Raw genomic sequence first — 18,624 nt, 5'->3', positions numbered from 1 at the left:
TGAACTGTGAAGTCTTTTAATGCCTGACCACACTTTCTCCAAGGCGTGGTTATCTATAAATGATGTCATGTATGAGGAAACCGCTTTCGAGTGAATAAAAAGGCAGCTATCTATCTATAATATCATTGCCTCAAGCCAGAAAAAATATAATTAGGTGTCCTCTAGAGGGCCTTGAACTGTTGCATATTTAAAACAGGAGACGAGGAGTGAACCAAGAGTGAAGAAGCCGTTAATTACAGGATATCTGTAGCGACTGTACCAAAGGATCTCCTTAAGGACTTTATTTCAAAGGGAAAATAAATTGATTCAGAGGACAGGAAAACCGAAATTCACGCGAGATGTGGTTTGTTTTAAAGCTGTAGTGCTTAACTTATTTTTCCCCTTGAGTAAATCTGAGTAATTACAAAAACACTGCCGGAGATTCGCGCAATGATTCTATACCTTCTGCTGTAAGTCTAGGTTTTTCCTTAGTACAAGAATCAAAAGCTGAAACATTTCTTGGGTGCTCCTTGGGATTTTGATGAGCTCCTGCGACGTCATGTTGCATGTGTCATGGGGGCGACCACCTGTTTGTAAACGCTGCCATACTGAGAAATTCAGACATATTTTTGTAGAGCTGATATGCTTAATCAACGTTGTGTCAACTTTATATGAAAACGTTACGCAGTATAGCTTTAATGGCCAATGCACCCGATGCCTGGCACCTTTTTAACTGAATAGACTCCATCGCGTTTCTATAAGGGGAAGCTTTGTTGTTGGGACTTGCGGAGGCCAAGACTACAGCCTCTCACTAGAAACAGCACCAGGGAGTTCGGGCAATTCTTGGAAATAACAAAGAAGCTGATAGTGCACCCTCAGCTCTTTCAGGTGCTTTGAAATTAGTTTTTTTCAGTCATATGGCTTCTTTTATTCTTTTCCTTTGGCTCCCGGGCACAGAGATAATAGCATTCAGCTAACACCACTTCATCTACTAATTTGTGTTAATTGGAGCATTTTAGCAGTACTGCTGATTCAAGCAAATTAAACTTAAAAGAATCTATTATTGCAAAAGGGGAGTTTGATTTTTATTGATGGCTGGAACGGAAGAACAAAGCAGAACACTGAGGTAATTTGTTTGATGAGAGTCAGCAGAATGTGTAACGATGAGGAAAGCATGGCACTTTGAATTGCCCTGTGTCGGAGTTGTGATAAAATAAAGTTGCCTTGCCTCGTCGATTGAGCCATCACTGTGGTCCAGGCAAAAATATCTCAACCATGATGTATTGCCAAGACATTTTATACATACATGCATGGTCCCAGGAAGATGAATGTGTCTGACCTTGGTGATCTTCTGGCTCAAAGCTTTCACTTAAAGGTGCCACGTGGAACTTTTAAATGTTTCTGAAACAGTTTAATGTTTCCTCTGATGATCACACATGACATGAAACAGCAAACGAGACCATCAGTGCAAATAATGCCATTTGTATATAGTTTTTCTCAATGCCTTTGTCATGGGAACGCTCACCCAGGAACAACAGCTGGCATGGTAAAAACACATCTGTAAACTTAAAGGCCTCATGTTGCCCCCATCTCCTCCTGCTGTTGTATCAAAGTATTGTCCAGCCCATCCTGCTCTACTGTTCCACCTGCTACTTTAACCTGCTCACTGTCAAAAACCGGGTCAAACTCACACGTGCACAAACATAGCTGCCAAATGAATTGGTCTCCCCACACCCACACTGTCAGAGCTCAATCTCAAGGCCATCTCACACATTGCATCTACAATAGCACAGGGCAATACTCACCCACTCGACTATCACTTCACCATTATGCCCTGTGGACGCAGGTACAGGTACCTGTTGTGCAGGAGGGCTCGCTATGGCAAAAGCCTTGTGCCTGCAGCCATAGCAGCACTAAACAAAAGGCCAAGATAAAACACCCCAGTCTCATTCTGTTTTATACATTCTGTCTACATGTTATTTTTGTTGAGTTTGTTGTCCATCTGTTATTGTCTGTCGGTGTGCGGCCCATAACTGTACTTGTGATGTGAAGAAGAATTTCCCCTTGGGGACAATAAAGACTAAAGTCTAAAAGTCTCAAGTTTACCACTTTTGTCCAAAGGGGGTGCAAGAATGAACAGAAACTGAACGTTCCTCGGAGCAACTTTAAAGGTGAAGTAAGCGGTTTATTTATGTTAAAGTTGCTGTAAGCGGAATGGTTCTTTTAGCTAACTTCCTGTCAGTTACTGCAGTTAGCAGTCCCCTTGCTCGTCCCTACGTCACCACATTAATGCACTGCGGTCTTCAAGCAGCGAGTTATCTAGCATCATCTCAGATTCTTAAGTGTGAAAAAAATTATAAAAACCATCAAAACAGACATTGGGAAGGATTTTTACCTGCTCCGCCATTGTAGGCGCATACATTCACCCATCTGTCGCTCTGGCGTGCACCAGCAGTGAGACCATGAGTGAGACGGGTGTCGGTTTATAGCGTTTTCTCTTGTGATTGGATATTAATTTTGGGATCCCCCGAAAAGTTTATTAGCCGATTATATATGCAGAGCAGCTGACTGAGAAATCGGCTTTATGAAACACGCACATTATGAAAATGATCACTGTATGAATAAAGAGCTATTCAACACTTATATTAACATAAACAAACCGCTTACTTCACCTTTAATATAAGTGTTAGATCGCTCTTTAATACAGTGATCACTTTCATAATGTGCGTGTTTGTGTGGTGACATAGGGACGAGCGAGGCCCTCGCTGCGAGGGGACCGCTAACTGCAGTAGCCTAACTGACAGGAAGTTAGCTAAAATAACCATTCCGCTTACAGCACCTTTAACCTGTGCATCTTAACCTAGGCTACATGGAAACGTTTAATAAACAGAAAACTTTAAAAAACAAAACTTGATAATATTTTATGTAGCCTAACGTTTGAACCATGTGTCTCGTACTAGATAGGCTAAATCAAATAAATGAAATTAAAAGTAGAATTTGAACTTTAAGACATGATAATACTATGAATGTGCAAATTAAAATACAGAATACAATACAGCATATCAGTCATATCAGTACAGCACCAAAGCCCTCCCACTACTATACAAACATTCACGGTGATAGGGAGAAAAGAAAACTGTCAATTTCTGTGTAGCTACCATGGGTAGCTACGCCCATGCTCTCCTCTAATTGGTCAGTCTCTGACTTGCCATTTTTCCTATTGGTCGATTTTGTGAACGCTCCCGACAGACCAGGAAGAGCTGTGAACACTGGCCGTATGCCAGGTAAATATTCAACAGAGGATGCTAGCTGAGCCCGTGTCCGACACGACAAAAGGACAGCAACTCCTGAAGAACTGGAGCAAAAATGAAACCACTTGCTTTATCGAGGACATTGAGGTACGTTACGGTCGCCAAGTGACTTGTTTGCACAGTTGGAAAATGTGGAGTTAAAGGGCGCGGCCTGCTGTCATTAGCTTGCTAGCTAGCCTCAGTGCTAACGTTGTGATATTTAGCGGCTAGCTCAGTGACAGCATTATCCACAAACTAAAACGTCCTGAGCCGAGGGGAGCTGGCAGGCAGTGCTGGACAGGTCAGCAGCCTCTTCCAGTAGAGTTAGACACGTCGAAAAAGAACGAAACGTATGCCACTGTTCGTGTTTGTTGCTTGTGCTGAGGATAACGCTCAGGAAATTAGAGCAAATACCTGCTGGGATTAGCCAGCTAGGTGTTTGGGTTAGTCATAGTGTCAGGTATGGCTCTGGGTTTCAAACCACACCTGCAACCAAATGCATTGTTCATTTCGCAATCTGTGCACGCCTGGTCAAGTTGAAGTGAAGCGAAGTCCCGCATTCTTATGTTAAGACCGGTGACAGCTCTACCAGTTCAACATGTAAACAAAGCCAGAGGAGACACTCAAGCACCCTCTACAAGTTACTGATTTCTATTCTAGTATCAATGTCCTCCTTAGGGTTGGTGTAAAGCGACGTTCAACACGCAAAACTGCATCTGATATTATATAATGGATTAAGTGTCAGGTGGTTTAATTTGTTGATATTGCTGCTCAGTGAATCAACCCATGTCATTTTCAACAAGGTGTGTTTTGCTGATAAGGAAGAGGTCAGATATAAGTAAATGGCCAAATTTATTTTGCAGTTTGTTGCAGATGACCAGGGCTCAACCAGCCACATACTGATAGGCTGTTGATATTTAGCCCATCCATCCATGTGTGATATGTTGTTTTGAACATAGATATGTTATGAATGACAGCAGCCGTCACTAAATGTCTCAATAGATAGTTTGCGTACCTGTAAAAAAAAATTGTAATTAATTGTGCTTGTGCAGTGGTAATATTATTAATAATATTAAAACAAACTGATCATTAAGATAAAATTAAAGGTATTTGGGAACAGCTGTGGTGGCTGCCTAAAAAAATTATTAGGTTTTAGTTAGTAGCTTGAACTGGTAGAATCCCCGTCCCGCACTACTTCTAAACCAAAAGTGAAGATTCACACCGGTTACAGGGAACTGTGATGAGTCACTGATAAGATAACACTGTCTTTCTTGGATGGCAGCATATTACGTGATCATACCTCCTATCTACTGTACTAAACAAACCCAACAACAGCCATAACCTGAATTGTATTACCTGGCAGGTAGCTGCTCCGAAATTCCTGTGAGGCCCACATTAGAGAATGTACACAATGTAATAGACATCATATTGAATCATAATCATGTTTTTAATCATACTTTTATTGTCTTTCCGAAAAAGACAAATGTAGAAACAGTGTGTTTTTTTCCGTGAGAGGGATTGCTGGGCTTGATTACATCTCAGTGGTTTCACAACCAACCTCATTTAAGGTGGATTAGACGAGGACACGTGTGTGTAGCAGTATTCAAGCTTTAGGACTAAAGCATGGGATAAGGGAGATCACACACGCGCACACACACACACACACACACCCTTCCAGCCGCCCCCTGCCACACACGCACAAAATAAAACAATCCTTTCTGTTGAAGGAAAGTCCGCAATTGTCGTCATGAGCTGCAAGGTGCACACATAGCTCATTATGATGACGAACACACATGGTTTTAAAACAAGTGTTTCTTTTAAGTTCCCTGTGCTCAGCTTTAGTGAACGGTGGGTCCTAAAACTAATGATTTGAAGACTTATACAACAATGTTAAAAACTACACAACACTGTTATACGCTCATGTTTTTACTTTTTTTTTTACAAATAGCTAGGTTGGCAACATATCCAAAAAGATTTGAAATAATGAATGTACCTTTGCTTCATTTGACTAGTCTTTATGTCTCAAGTCATTATTGCAAAATTACTTGAGAAAAACTTTTTTTGTCAATTTTGTTGTAAATGTGTTTTTTTGGCATGATTTAGAATCTCAGTTATTTTCCCCTTATGTCTTCATTTGAAATCCATCTGCCACCAAACAAATAGAACCCACAGGTGCATTAAATAATGCTACAAATAAATTGTCTCTGCTATGTTGAACATATTGTTTTTGTTTTGTATTGTCTCTGTTTCAGTTTTAGACAGCAGCCTGAGAGCCTGTAGCCATGGATGGCCATGCTGCCAAAAACAATGAGAGCACTTTCCCCAGCTTGGGGGATCTCGACGACTTTCTCACCAAGCACGACTCCAACTTCATATGGCTCCTCGTCGGTAAGTGTCTTGCAATGCGTCTGCTTCGTGTGCTCTTGTAAAAAAAAAAAAGTCCAGTGTTAGTAATACACAGCCAAAATGGGCATGTTGCTATGCTGACCCGCTTTTTATTTTTATTTTATTAGGATCCTCATTAGCTGATGCAGAAACATCAGCTACTCTTCCTGGGGTCCACACAAAACATATACAAGAAAGAAAAACATATAAAATATATACAAAGAAGAACAATCACAAAAACATATAGGAACGAAACTATCAATACACAACAAAAACAACAACATTTAAAACATTTTAAATAGCAGCTCTCTAATCTCTAATGCGGACAGCAATTAGGTGTTGTTTCACATGTTTTTTGAACCCAGTTTTATTCAGATTTTTAGAGATTTGCCCTGGGAGGGAGTTCCATTCAACCATAGCTCTATACAACACTGTACGTTGTTTTGAATTTGTTTTGGCTTGTGGAATAGTGTAGTTTCCACTGGTGGCATGTCTAGTGGGGTATGTGTGTGCATTAGAGCTGAGTGTGAGTTGCCTATACAAACAATCAGGGGTTTTGAGTACATTAATATTTTTCACAAATGAGAGAAGGGTTTTAACCTCTCATCTACTTTTAGCCAGAGGAGTTGGTCATGCATGACGTTTATATTAGCTCTCATTGTGCACTGAAGGGCGAGGCGAGCTGCTCTGTTCTGAGCCCATTGTAGCTTCCCTAGATTTGTTGTTGTGGTACCTGACCAGACCACCGGGTAGTAATCTAAGTGTGATAACACTAAGGTTTGCAGGGCCTGTTTGGTCAATTGTGGTGTTAAAAAAGAAGAGCATCTCTTGACAACAGATATGTTTCTCCCCATTTTTGCACCATTAAATCTATATGTCTTGACCATGTCAGTTTACTATCTAAAGTTACACCAAGAAGCTTTGTTTCTTGTACTTGCTCAATATTAGCTAGGGTTGCTGGACGGGTCCCGGGATTTCGGGATTCCCGCAAAATGAGTCAGTCCGGGAGTACCCGTCCTCCCGTTTTTTTTATTTTTTTTATTCTTTTAATTCATTAATAGTGGCCTTTACTAATAAAATATACTCTCGCCATCATGGCCTTTTCAGAAGGGAGGCTTTTGACGTGTCTGGTAATACATTTTCAATGAAATGCGAGTGGAGAGAGACGCACTACCGTTCTACAGACGTGGCGACAAGCGGCCGCACTAAACTGTTGTTACGTCTGTAACGCAGCTATTGACATGCGAGTGGAGAGAGAGAGAGTCCGCAGTTCTACAGACGGAGCGACAAGCGGCCGCACTACAACTAAACTGTCACGTCTCTCTCTCTCACACACACACACACGCACACGCACGCACGCGCGCGCTGGCAGCCTGGCACAGCTGAACGGTGTTTTACTTTGATATTCACCATTCTTCTGTATTCAAGTCAAGATTGCATGATGAACATAAAGCAGCCTGTTTCTTTTGCTGCTTTCTCTTGTAGCGACATGAATCAGCTGGAGCATCGCTGTTCGCCCCGTTCCTTCCACCAAACACTAAAGTGAAACCTAGACCTAATCCACAAAGTAGACATTTAAACCAAACCAAACTGAATAACTAATCCTCTTATTAACTAAACAAACGTTAACAATATGAGTAGATATTTAACAGCAGCGACACAGGGTTGTAAACAAAAGTTGTTTCCATGGTTACCGCACGGCGTTTCCTCGCGGAGCCTCCTATCTCCGCCGGTCCATGTCGAGTGCACCTGTAGACAGAACGTCTCCTCCCGTCTGAAAATGCCTTTAGATGACTTAACTTTTAATGCCCTTAGTTCATTCTAGAGCTAGCATCCAGTCTGCCCTGGGCTTATGAGGCTATAACGTGCCCAATAAACCACTCGGCCGAGTACGTGGGTACAAAACACAAAATAAAGTATTAAAAAGGCACTTCCGGTTTAACGGGAATTCCCGGGATCTACCGGGAGGAGGCTCTTTTTTCCCGGGATTTGGAAAGGGTAAATTCTGGGAATTTTCAGCAACCCTAATATCAGCATTGTTCAGTACCAGATAGGGCCCGACCGATATGGATTTTTTGGTGCCGATGCCGATTATTTTCTGAGAAAAATTACGATAACGATTAAATCGGCCGATTTTTTATTTTTTTTAATCCCATAAATAGGGGAGAGTGGCTTAAATTGTGCAACTTTTCACTCAAAGTGACTTTAAAGTAAGGCCTTGACAGTAAAGTCTCCAACTCAAATATATTTCAGGGTGTTGTGCATCCCTGGCAATAAAAACTTTGGATCTGGAATAAACTGTTGAAGAAATATAGCTTTCAGAAAAAAAGTTGTCTTGATGCTCAATTTGCCCCCGGTGTGGTGTAAGTTGTGCGGTTGGAGAGAATACCATGGGGTGAATTGTGCCATTGATATATATCTCATAAACTGTAATGCAAGACAAATCCATTAGACAATCACTTATTTAAGGTGTATTTAAAGTAAATAGTTGACAAAGATTGAAGGACAATTTTCTTAAACAAGTCCTAGCAGATCTAATGGTTTTACCTGCAAAGCTCACAATGACAAAGTCACCATCATCATCTTTCTGGCCATCTGAACTCTCATCAGTGGTGTCGTTAAGTGGAATTGAGATGTCACTCTCTTCTGAGCTACTGTAGACAATCACTTTCTTTTGGTGACCAGCGTATACAGCCATGCCACTGGCACAACTCTCAGAAATGTACTTTGCACTAGTTGCTCCGTGCTTGTGGAACCAACTGCCACCTGACAAATGTGATTCCCTCTACATTTCTGCCTTTAAATCAAGGCTCAAAACCCATATGTAGGCCTACACCCTGGTGTTTCCTCCCCATTAACTATCTTACCTCTGCACTACTATCTGTGTTTATGTGGATGTATGGGCTTTACGTCTTTTATTTTGGTTATTGTTATTTTACCTTCATTGTTTACCTACTGAATGCACTATGTACAGCACTTTGGACAGTGCAAACTGTCATAAATGTGCTTTTATAAATACATTTTACTTACTTACTTACTTATAACTCACCCAGGCCCTTTGGCACAAATCACCCCAATCCCAGAAATTTGGATAATAAGCATGATGCAGCAATTTAGGGCTGACATAGTGCTAACTGTATATACTCAAAATGTAGCATACCAAAGCACTAAAACATGTGTCAAATGTTTTCAAACTTGTCTATAATTGTTCAGACACAATAATCAAAAGACCTTGATCATGGAAATTTTACTTTGAAAGGCAAAACACAGTTTTTTGAGCTTAAATGTGCTTATCTTATTCCTTGTGTCTCCCTTCTTTACAGGATGAGTCAACTAGATGGCTCTTCTTAAATATGTGGTCACATTTCCAATTTCTTCCACGGTTTTCTAGAAACAAGGGGTGGCACAACTTCCAAAATGCACAACTTAGGCCACTCTCCCCTATATATTGAAAAAATTTACTTTTTTGAACCCTTAAATATATATAAATACTTGTTACTGTCAATAGGTGTACAGGAACTTTTTATTTATTGAGATATGCATTATCTAAAAAAAAATAAAGTGTTACAAATATATCTAAAGTGACATGACGCATTTTTAAACTCAGACATTAAGCATTTTATGTAACTGCACCCAACCCTCTGGAACTCCCTCCCTCCAAACATCAGCATCTCAGACTAAATAAACTCATTCAAAAGTCAACTCAAAACTCACCTCTTTAAGAAAGCATAATTACACCGGACTCCACTCCAAACCTTATCTTTAATTTGTCTATATTTTGTTTTCTTTTTCTATAAGTATGATTTTCTATATGTTTGATGTAAAGTGTCTTTGAATGACCTCCAATAAAGCACTATAAATTATATATAATAACTATAGCAATATCCATTACTATTAACAGTCAAGAGATGACCAATGACTCTGCTATTGGTGTCAGGGGGAACTGCCAAGTGTGAATTAATCTAATGTATTACAACACACTTGCTGCTGCTGTTAATAAGCTATAAGGCTACCTCCAGGGCAGAAATGCATCTCACTCAACATGATTGCTGGAATAAAAAAATAAAAAAATCGGCAGAAAATCGGCGGCCATTTTGCCGAATGCCGATTTTCGGAGATGTGCTATGGCCGGCCGATATATCGGTCGGGCCCTAGTACCAGATTCAGCTGAGGTTTAGAGATTAGTGAGTGTTTTGATCCAAATACAATGCTCTTAGTCTTAGATATGTTCAGGACAAGTTTGTTATCAGTGATCCAGTTAAATACTGTCTGCAACTTTTTGTTGAGAGCCGAGGTGATTTCCTTAGCTGTTCGAGCAGACGTGTAGATTGTCGAATCATCTGCGTACATAGACACACAGGCTTCCTTACAAGCAAGTGGGAGATCATTTGTGAAGATTGAGAAGAGCAGTGGTCCAAGTGAAGAACCCTGCGGAATCCCACACTGTATCTGTCTTGTATTTGAGAGGCTTCCGTTAAAGGAAACCCTCTGTGTTCTGTTAGTTAGATAGCTTTCTATCCATGCTGAGGCAGACTGAGTAAAGCCATAACACTTAAGTTTACTTAATAGTAAGTAATGATCAATGACATCAAAGGCAGCACTGAAGTCTAACAGGAGTCAGGACTGCTCCTACAATATTCTGTTGATCAATGTCTTTTGGCCAATCATCGGTCATTTGAGTGAGCGCTGTGCAGGTTGAGTGTCCTTCCCTATAAGCGTGCTGATAGTTGCTTGTCAATTTGTTCATATAGAAATAGCTTTGTATCTGGCCAAATACAATTTTCTCCAACAGTTTGCTTATAACAGGTAACAGGCTGATTGGTCTGCTGTTAGAGCCAGTAAAGGCAGCACAAGCATTTTTAGGTAAATGTATCACCTTAGCCTCTTTCCAGGTTTGTGGGCACATATTGCCGTCTAGACTGATATTGAAGATGTGGCATATGGGAGTGGCAATCTGATCTGCTACCATCCTCAACAGCTTTCCATCCAGGTTGTCAATACCAGGTGGTTTCTCATTATTGATAGATAATAATAGTTTTTCTACTTCCTCTATAGCCACTTTACAGAATTCAAAAGAACAGTTCTTATCTTTCATTATTTAGTTTTTTATACATGAATACGAATACAATGGTTCAGAGTGTGGTGTTGGCATTTCCTGCCTGAGTTTGCAAACTTTGTCCATAAAATGATTGTTAAAGTAATTTGCAATATCTGTAGGTTTAGTTATGAAGGACCCTTCAACTTCTATGAACGATGGAGTGGAGTTACCCTTTCTGCCCATGATATTATTTAAGGTGCTCCATAGCTTTTTTTGTCATGTTTTATATCATTCATCCTTGATTCAAAATACAATTTATTTTTATTTTTGTTCAGTTTAGTGACATAGTTCCTCAGTTTACAGTATATTTGCCAATCAGGTGTGCAGCCAGACCCGTTTGCCACTGCCTTTGCCTCACCTCTTTGAACCATGCATTCTTTTAATTCATCATCAACCCAAGGAGCCCTATTGGCTCTCACAGTCAGCTTCCTGACAGGTGCATGCTTATCCATGATTGGAACCAACAGTTCAATAAATGCTTTAAGTGCAGTATCTGGGTCTCTTTGTTTACTTACATTAGACCAACATATATTTCTAACTTCCTCTACATAGGAATCATGACAGAAACCTTTGTACGATCTTTTATGTACAATTTTTGGTCCAGCTTTTGGAACTTTAGTCTTCCTGGATATGCCCACTAAGTTGTGATCACTAAAGCCAATTGGAACAGATAGAGCTTTAGAGCAGAGTTCAGCAGCATTGGTGTAAATGTGATCAATGCATGTGGATGATACAGTTCCTGTTTTGGTAGTATACATAGGCTTTGTTTACACCTTTTACACCAGTTTACAGAGCCTAGACTGTAGTAACACCAGATTTTATTTTCAGAGCTCATACAAAAGTGAAAGGTATAGTGGATCGTGAGGAGATATTCACTGATTTTGAAGTGTTCTCCTGAATCGCTGAATTCACCTTTTTAAGTGCAGACCTATCACACAGACTCGGTCAAGTAGGCCTAGGCTTTAGATGCCTAGCAGTTCCATAGAAGATGTGCTATCGCTTCCCTAGGTTTAAACTGCTGTGGTAAATTCAAGTTATTATTGTAACACGTCATCCTGCCAAGTTCAAATATCGGCTATCATTCTGGAGGAGTGATAATATTATTTCAGTTTGTCTTACTTTATATAAGTGTGATGAAGTTCTCTACTTTCACACTCATTAGAATGCTAAGGGATAGTTCAATAATATCTGTGGCATAGTGGCGGCTCATTTGGAAACGGATAAGGAAGGACTAAATTGATTATGTGGTTGGGATGAGAAATACATTCCATATCGGTTTATGATAAGCTCTTTTGACGTATGTGCAATTATGTCAAAATAAACCGATGTTTTGTTGCATTGAGCCATACAGTGTTTCAGTTTGATAAAATAGTATTCCCCAATGTGTTTAAGATTTTAATTAGCATTTGCTTTTAAAGGCTTTAATCAAGCCGACTGTATTCATATTGAATTCAATTAAAGTATGACAAATGGTAGTATTCCAGTCATTGTTCAGTCCAGCTGAGTGCAGCTCACTGTAGCAACACGATATTGGATGATTCACAGAAAGAAAGCTAGCATTTTTCTTTACCACAAAAAAAATTAAAAACTGTTTTGGGAAAAAGGGGAGGTAAAGAGATAAGACAAAAGCTTCAGTGCGGCAGTAAAACCCAGCGGTCTGCCGAGATGTGACAGAATAAACAGCCACTATATTAATTCCACCTGCGTCGCCATATTTTCTGTAGAAAAATAGTTACGTTTGCAAGGGGAATTCATGATGGCTTTTCATACGACAGCTGCTGTGATGCTGCTGTAGTCATTTCTGGTTGCTGGTGGCTCTGTGTCATGTCAGGATAAAAGTAGCATCTGTTACATTAATTCAAAGGACCAGTCACGGTTTGTTGACTTTGTATACAACAAGGTACTTCACATGTATAATTTAAGAGCATAGATCATTTGAGATACAACAGACGCTATATAAGCATTAGTGGTCAGCTTTGAATGTTTAAGCTTACTTAAAGGTGGAGTCAGGGATTCTGGAGATTGCTTGCTATCAAAATCACTATTTGTCAAAATCAGTGATTTTCTCCTTATGTTCTACCTGTCCATACTGTGAGTGAGGTGAACAAGAAATCCACTGTTAATTCCCAGCCTAGGCTCCGTAAACTGGTGTGTAAACAAAGGGGGCCCACCGTAGCTAGCAACATGGCCAGCTTACAGAGCCTAGGCTGTGTGTTAACACTGCACCCCCCCCCCCCCCCCCCCCCCACACACACACACACACAGTACGTACAGGTAGCAGATCGTACTGAGATATTCACTGATTTTGACAAACTTATTAAGTTCTCCAGAATCACTCGCTCCACCTTTAACTATTGTCTTCACAGACACAACTGATTTTAAACAAACCAGTTTGAACGCCTGCAATCATTACAATTGCTGTTACATAAAATGTCTGGTTATGATCCCTGTACTAGCTAACCTGAGCACATTGTGTCTTTTTTTTGTCTTCCAGCCACTATTCTGTCCTGTGGATGGATCATCTATTTAACTTATTACAACTCCCGCAACATTGGCCTGGTCCTCACCCTCATCATCAACAGACTCTACAAGGATGGCTACATACATATCGGTGTGTGCACAAGCAGCTCTCACTCACAGTGATACTATTAAGGGGAGAGGAGCGCTGCCAGAGCTTTCGCTTCATGGCGTTAACTCAAGTCTGCTGAATATTTCATGATGAGCCCGGCTTCGTTCGGTTATTATCTCCGTAGAGTTCTCTCCACAGCACAACTGCAACCCACACCAGATTGAATTTCTGTACATAAATGACACCGGACTTAATTTATAAAGCTACAGGAGACCATAAATCCAAGTGTAACGATGCCATTCTTTTTTTCTACCAAGATCAGTTTCTTCTGTTCTGAGTAGGCCCTGTCATTTGCATCTGCTCTGTAATACGGCCCCTAAAATATACACCAATAAGAAGCCAGACTGTGTTGTAGTAGATATGCCTAGCTAACAAGTCTGTTTTTGTATTAAACAAAATTATCAGTAGATTAACAAATTCACAGTCAAATTCACAGCAGTGTATTCAGCCTACTGGCTATGTGTAAACGGGAAGTGCAGAAATTATAACCAAGGCAACATTTTAACACCTGTTTGCCATAAAGGGAGCACTGTCACCCTTGACAGTTTATTTACAGTTATTATTATTATTATTATTATTATTATTATTATTATTATTATTATTATTATTATTATTATTATTATTATTATTATTATTATTATTATTATTATTATTATTATTATTATTATTATTATTATTATTATTATTCAGTTAAATTGATTCCAACTTATTTTTTTATAAGGCTGCTCCTTTTTTAAGCGTGGCATTTTGGAAAAATAGTTTTGGTAAATTTGTATTGATGCACAAAAGCAAATCCTTCATAATAAAGAGTAAAGTGTTGAACTGACTTGGTACAGTTCGTCATGTGTCGAGCAGCGTTTCAACATTCCTGCAAAGGCACTGACCTCGACAACCTTCCCAGTGAGAGGATCTTAGCTGAGTTACACATCCTGCCTTCTGACAGTCTGAGAGGAAGTACCAAATACCACACACATGACAAAGTGACACCCGAGGTGATTAGAATTGAACAGCTCGGGTGTTGTCACTCTCTCGGCATGCAATAATTGAAACCGAGAAAAAGACGCGTCAGTTTTTCTTGCTCAGTGAAAAATGACCTACTTGTTGTGAAATAAGATCCTAATTAAGATTTTTTTTTCTCTCACAATGAAATTAGAAAGACAAGGTGATTTTAAATAGCCCAGAAACACTGGACTGTTTTTATCTGTTTCAGAGATGAATGCAAGCTACTCATGAGTTCTTTTTTTTTGTTGGGAAAAGGTCCCCTATTTTGTAAAATGCACTTTTCCCACATTTTTTCCACATTAATATGGGTCCCTGGTTTGTCTACAGACTCCCAAAGTATAAGAAAGAACTACTCTATCTTATTTTCTCCACCTCCACATTTCTGAAAGCCTGTCTTTAAAAGCCCCAGTCAGATTTCTCCCCTCTTATGACGTCATAAGGAGAGAAGCCACACCCCCTCGTTACAAACCTAACTAAGCACTGCCGCCACCTTTGATAAGCCATACTCCTGAATCATACCAGCAGTTAGATTCAGGGCCAATCAGAGGACATCGGGCTTTTTGGAAGGCGGATCTTATGCCTCATTTCCACCGAGTAGAGCGGGTCGGATCGGAGCGGTTCGGTCCGGGTAGTTTGGCTTTTCATTTGTAAAAAGTTGGGTAGGGTACGGTTTAAGCGCACCTAACCGCTCTGAGCCGCTCCAGATCTCAGTACTCCTCCGTAGGGGTACTAGCCGCCTGAAAGCGGACTGAAAATGCGGAGCTACATGCTGCCGTCATTTGATTGGTTGGTCGAAAGAATAATTTCCGCCATGTGTAGTCATCTCGGCAAGAGTGAAGAGAGTCTGTGTTTTGGTGAAAATGTGAGCACAGCACTGTTTATTGTTTGGTGTTTTTCCTCGTCATTAATAATCAGTTGGTTTAGTTACGTGTCCCACTGCTAGCTACGTAGCTGCCGCAGCCAGCACTGTTTGCTCACTGAGTTGCACCGAGCCGTCTCTGTGTTTACGCCATAGCCTAGATAGTTTTAGGCTAAATACACGCTCACAACACAGGGGGAATAAATAAAGAAAGCGGCTAGTTTGACCAAGCAAAAACGAGAGATCGCTGGCTTGACCACAGTTGGTCGAAATAATCATTTCCGCCGTGTGTAGTCACCTCGGCTAGAGTGAAGAGAGTCTTGTTTTGGCGAAAATGTGAGCGCGGCACTGTTTATTGTGTGGTGTTTTTCCTCGTCATTAAAATAATCAGTTGGCTACACTGTGTCCCACTGCTACGATGTCACGTAGCCAGCGCTGTTCGCTCACTGTCTATCAGTTGCACCGAGCAGTCTCTGTGCTCACAACAACACGGGGGGAATAAATAAAGAAGCGGCTGGTTTGACCAAGCAAAAACGAAAGACCGCTGGCTTGACCACAGTTGTTCCACAACCCTATAGTTTGACCCATATTCTGGCGGCGGATATCGCAGTCCAGCCTAAACCCCGCCAGTAAGGGTAGGGTCCGCGGTGGAAACAACACCGAGATTCTTAAAAGTGAGCTGTCCCGCTCTGAGCCGCTCCGATCCGACCCGCTCTACTCGGTGGAAATGAGGCATTAAAGAGACGGAGTGTTTCAGACAGAGGCTGAAAAGAGGAGATTCAGCATTGGCACCGTGAGAAATATAAAGTTTATTTTTTTATTTGGACACTACTCCATGAAAACAGTTTCTAGTAGAAACCTAAATTACAATTGTGAACCTGAAAATGAGCCTACTATGTGACCTTTAACATTTGAATTAGCTGGTTTGTTGGCTTGAATTCAAAACACATTGATCAACCCCAAACAGGTTTTACACTGGCTTGTAGTCACATTCATTTATATAACAGACATATTAAACTTTTTCCTACTTATGTCTACAGGCTCGTTCTCCTTCTCTGTGTTGTCGGGGAAAGTCATGTTCAGAGATGTCTACTTCATCAACCAAGACATGTCTATCAGGTAAACTGTCCTCTGTTTCTTAATTCAATTTGATTTAATTCAAACAATGTTACTATCCCCCGTTGGGCAATTCAGTTTTCTCTTTCAATTCATAGTTGTGTTACTTATTGATGTTTCTTCTTCTTCTGTGTTCCAGGATACAGGATGGCTTCCTCATATTTCGTTGGTGGAAAATGTACAACCCGAAACAGAAACAGCATGGTGAGTTAGGCTTAGAAATTGTCTCACGTAGGAATGAAATTTAGCAGGTTGTTACCATCTTGATGCTGATAAATACAAATTTAATCGGGGTGCTCTGGTGGCGTAGTGGATAGAGCGCGTACCATATTGGCTCCGGCCTTCGTTGCAGTGGTCTCAGGTTCAAATCCGACCCGTGGACCTTTACTGCATGTCAACCCCCCTCTCTCTCTGTCTCCCCATTTCAACTCTGTACTATCTAATAAAGCTTGAAAATGACAACAAATAATCTTAAAAATAAAAATAAAACTTTAATACTCTTTTCTATGGATTTAAATTGTCTAATTAATATATCAGAACCCCACAGACATTTTTTGTTGTTGCAAATGCTCATATTTTTAATCTAGACATTTTCATACCACACCAATAATGTTTTTGGCTGCTAAGTTGCAACCACGGTTTTCCAAAATGGAGGCAAACGTCTACATGAGTTTTCTGAATTTCAATTCCCTGTCTTGTGTGTGTGTTTAGACCCCAAGGCAGAGACCAGGCTTTACGTGACAGTCAACGGCTTTGAGTTCCACGTGTACAACCGGACCGACCTGTACGCCCGACTGCAGGAGACCTTTGGCCTGGAACCCACACTCCTGACACCCAAAAAAGATGAAGAGAGGGGACGAGAGGACAGAGACAAGACCCTAGACAGGTAAGACCAAAGGCCCCCATCAAACAGGCTTTCTTTGTTTTAAATGTTAGGCTCCTTTTAAGGCAGGGCTGTACGCTTATTTTTTTAGGTGGTAGCACTGGTGCTAGCAAGCAAAAAAATTCAGTAGCACAAAAATAAATTTGGTAGCACACAAAGTATGATCGAAAACTTGCATAACCTTAACCCTTGCATTTCGCTCTAATTACCTTTGAGCATGTCATCTTGGTCTCATTTGAGATTCTCAACTCATATTATATCCTAGTGTGTGTAGTAATAATTATGGAAAAATGAATAGGGGTGCACTGATTGCAATTTAGAAAAAAGAATCTAACCTGCCAATTGCTTCTGTTAATTAAAACCAAACTTTAAAACATTAAACATAGCCTATTAAATAAATAAGTATACATATTGGTACAATTTAGGATAAATTAAATAGGTTGTTGTGAATGTGTTGGGAGTAGCTTTTCAGTGGGTTATTTAAAACTTTGTAAATAGACTAGGCTACTGTTGACTGCTCGCTGCAGCTGAATGAGTTGCCTTTCAAGCTAGAAAAAAGCGCTAATTTCCTGCTCTTACCGGCTTCAAAATAAAAGTCAACTCACGTTTGGCTAGTAACAGGCTTTTAATGTGAAGGCGCACAGGAAATGTTCTGTTTGTACACGCGCTAACTTAACTGCGGTAATGTGCCGTCTCCTTCCGGTAATTGCCGTTGGTGAAGTTTTTATAGCCTACCTAGAATCGCTGCACGAGGACAGATCCCGAGAGCACATATCTTTCACCAGCCAAAGTGAAGGGTGGACTCAATAACTTACTTTCCCAAGACTCATTTACCCGCAGTGTTAATGTAGAGCCCTCTAAGCAGTGTTGTGCAGCGCTCCTCTGTGTTTCAAAGACAGCCTCCCCTCATTATCAACCTGTCGCAGGAGTGCGAATGGATTTGTATTCATCATCGCACGTGATCAATTTCAGTAGCAAATGCGATCAAAACTGTCGCACTGTACAGCCCTGTAAGGGTAACTCCAACTTTTACAATGATATTAATAGGGGTGGGAAAAATAATCGATTTTCCGATTAATCGCGATTCTCTCGAACTATTCCGAATCGATTCATAAAAGTTAATAATCGATTTATATAAAAAAAATAAAAATAAAAATAAAATTACTAGTATTTACTATTAGTATTTCCTGCGCCACTGCGCATGCACACCACACAAGTGCGAGTTGTTAAAAGTAGCGACAATAGGGCAGAGAGCAGCAAACCCATATGACCTGCACTGGTTTTGTGTCTGTTTACGTTTTTGTATGAGAGCTGAATTCCAAGCCATACTTTTTGCACAATGTGTTGAAATGACATAGGAAATAATAGAATGGAAATCCTCTA

The 18,624-nt window shown here is 40.4% G+C and overlaps 1 protein-coding gene across 24 annotated transcripts in view; it reads left to right on the top strand.

Annotated features, from left to right (window-relative positions):
* Positions 1-3,262: 3,262 nt before the first annotated feature.
* Positions 3,263-18,624, top strand: part of kiaa1109 (KIAA1109) — a 99,921-nt gene continuing 84,559 nt past the window's right edge. For all 24 annotated transcript variants that reach the window (XM_080042640.1, XM_080042637.1, XM_080042635.1 and 21 more), the window contains exons 1-6: positions 3,263-3,377; positions 5,522-5,657; positions 13,247-13,363; positions 16,283-16,361; positions 16,498-16,562; positions 17,070-17,244. In XM_080042640.1, coding sequence (XP_079898766.1) covers positions 5,552-5,657; positions 13,247-13,363; positions 16,283-16,361; positions 16,498-16,562; positions 17,070-17,244 — 542 coding nt within the window. In that variant the 5' untranslated portion in view covers positions 3,263-3,377; positions 5,522-5,551. The remainder of the gene's footprint in view (positions 3,378-5,521; positions 5,658-13,246; positions 13,364-16,282; positions 16,362-16,497; positions 16,563-17,069; positions 17,245-18,624) is intronic.

This window comes from Ammodytes marinus (assembly GCF_949987685.1).
Source record: "Ammodytes marinus genome assembly, chromosome: 15".
Taxonomy (NCBI): domain Eukaryota; kingdom Metazoa; phylum Chordata; class Actinopteri; order Uranoscopiformes; family Ammodytidae; genus Ammodytes; species Ammodytes marinus.
Note: the sequence above shows the minus strand (reverse complement) of the source record. Positions and strands in the feature narration are given on the sequence as shown.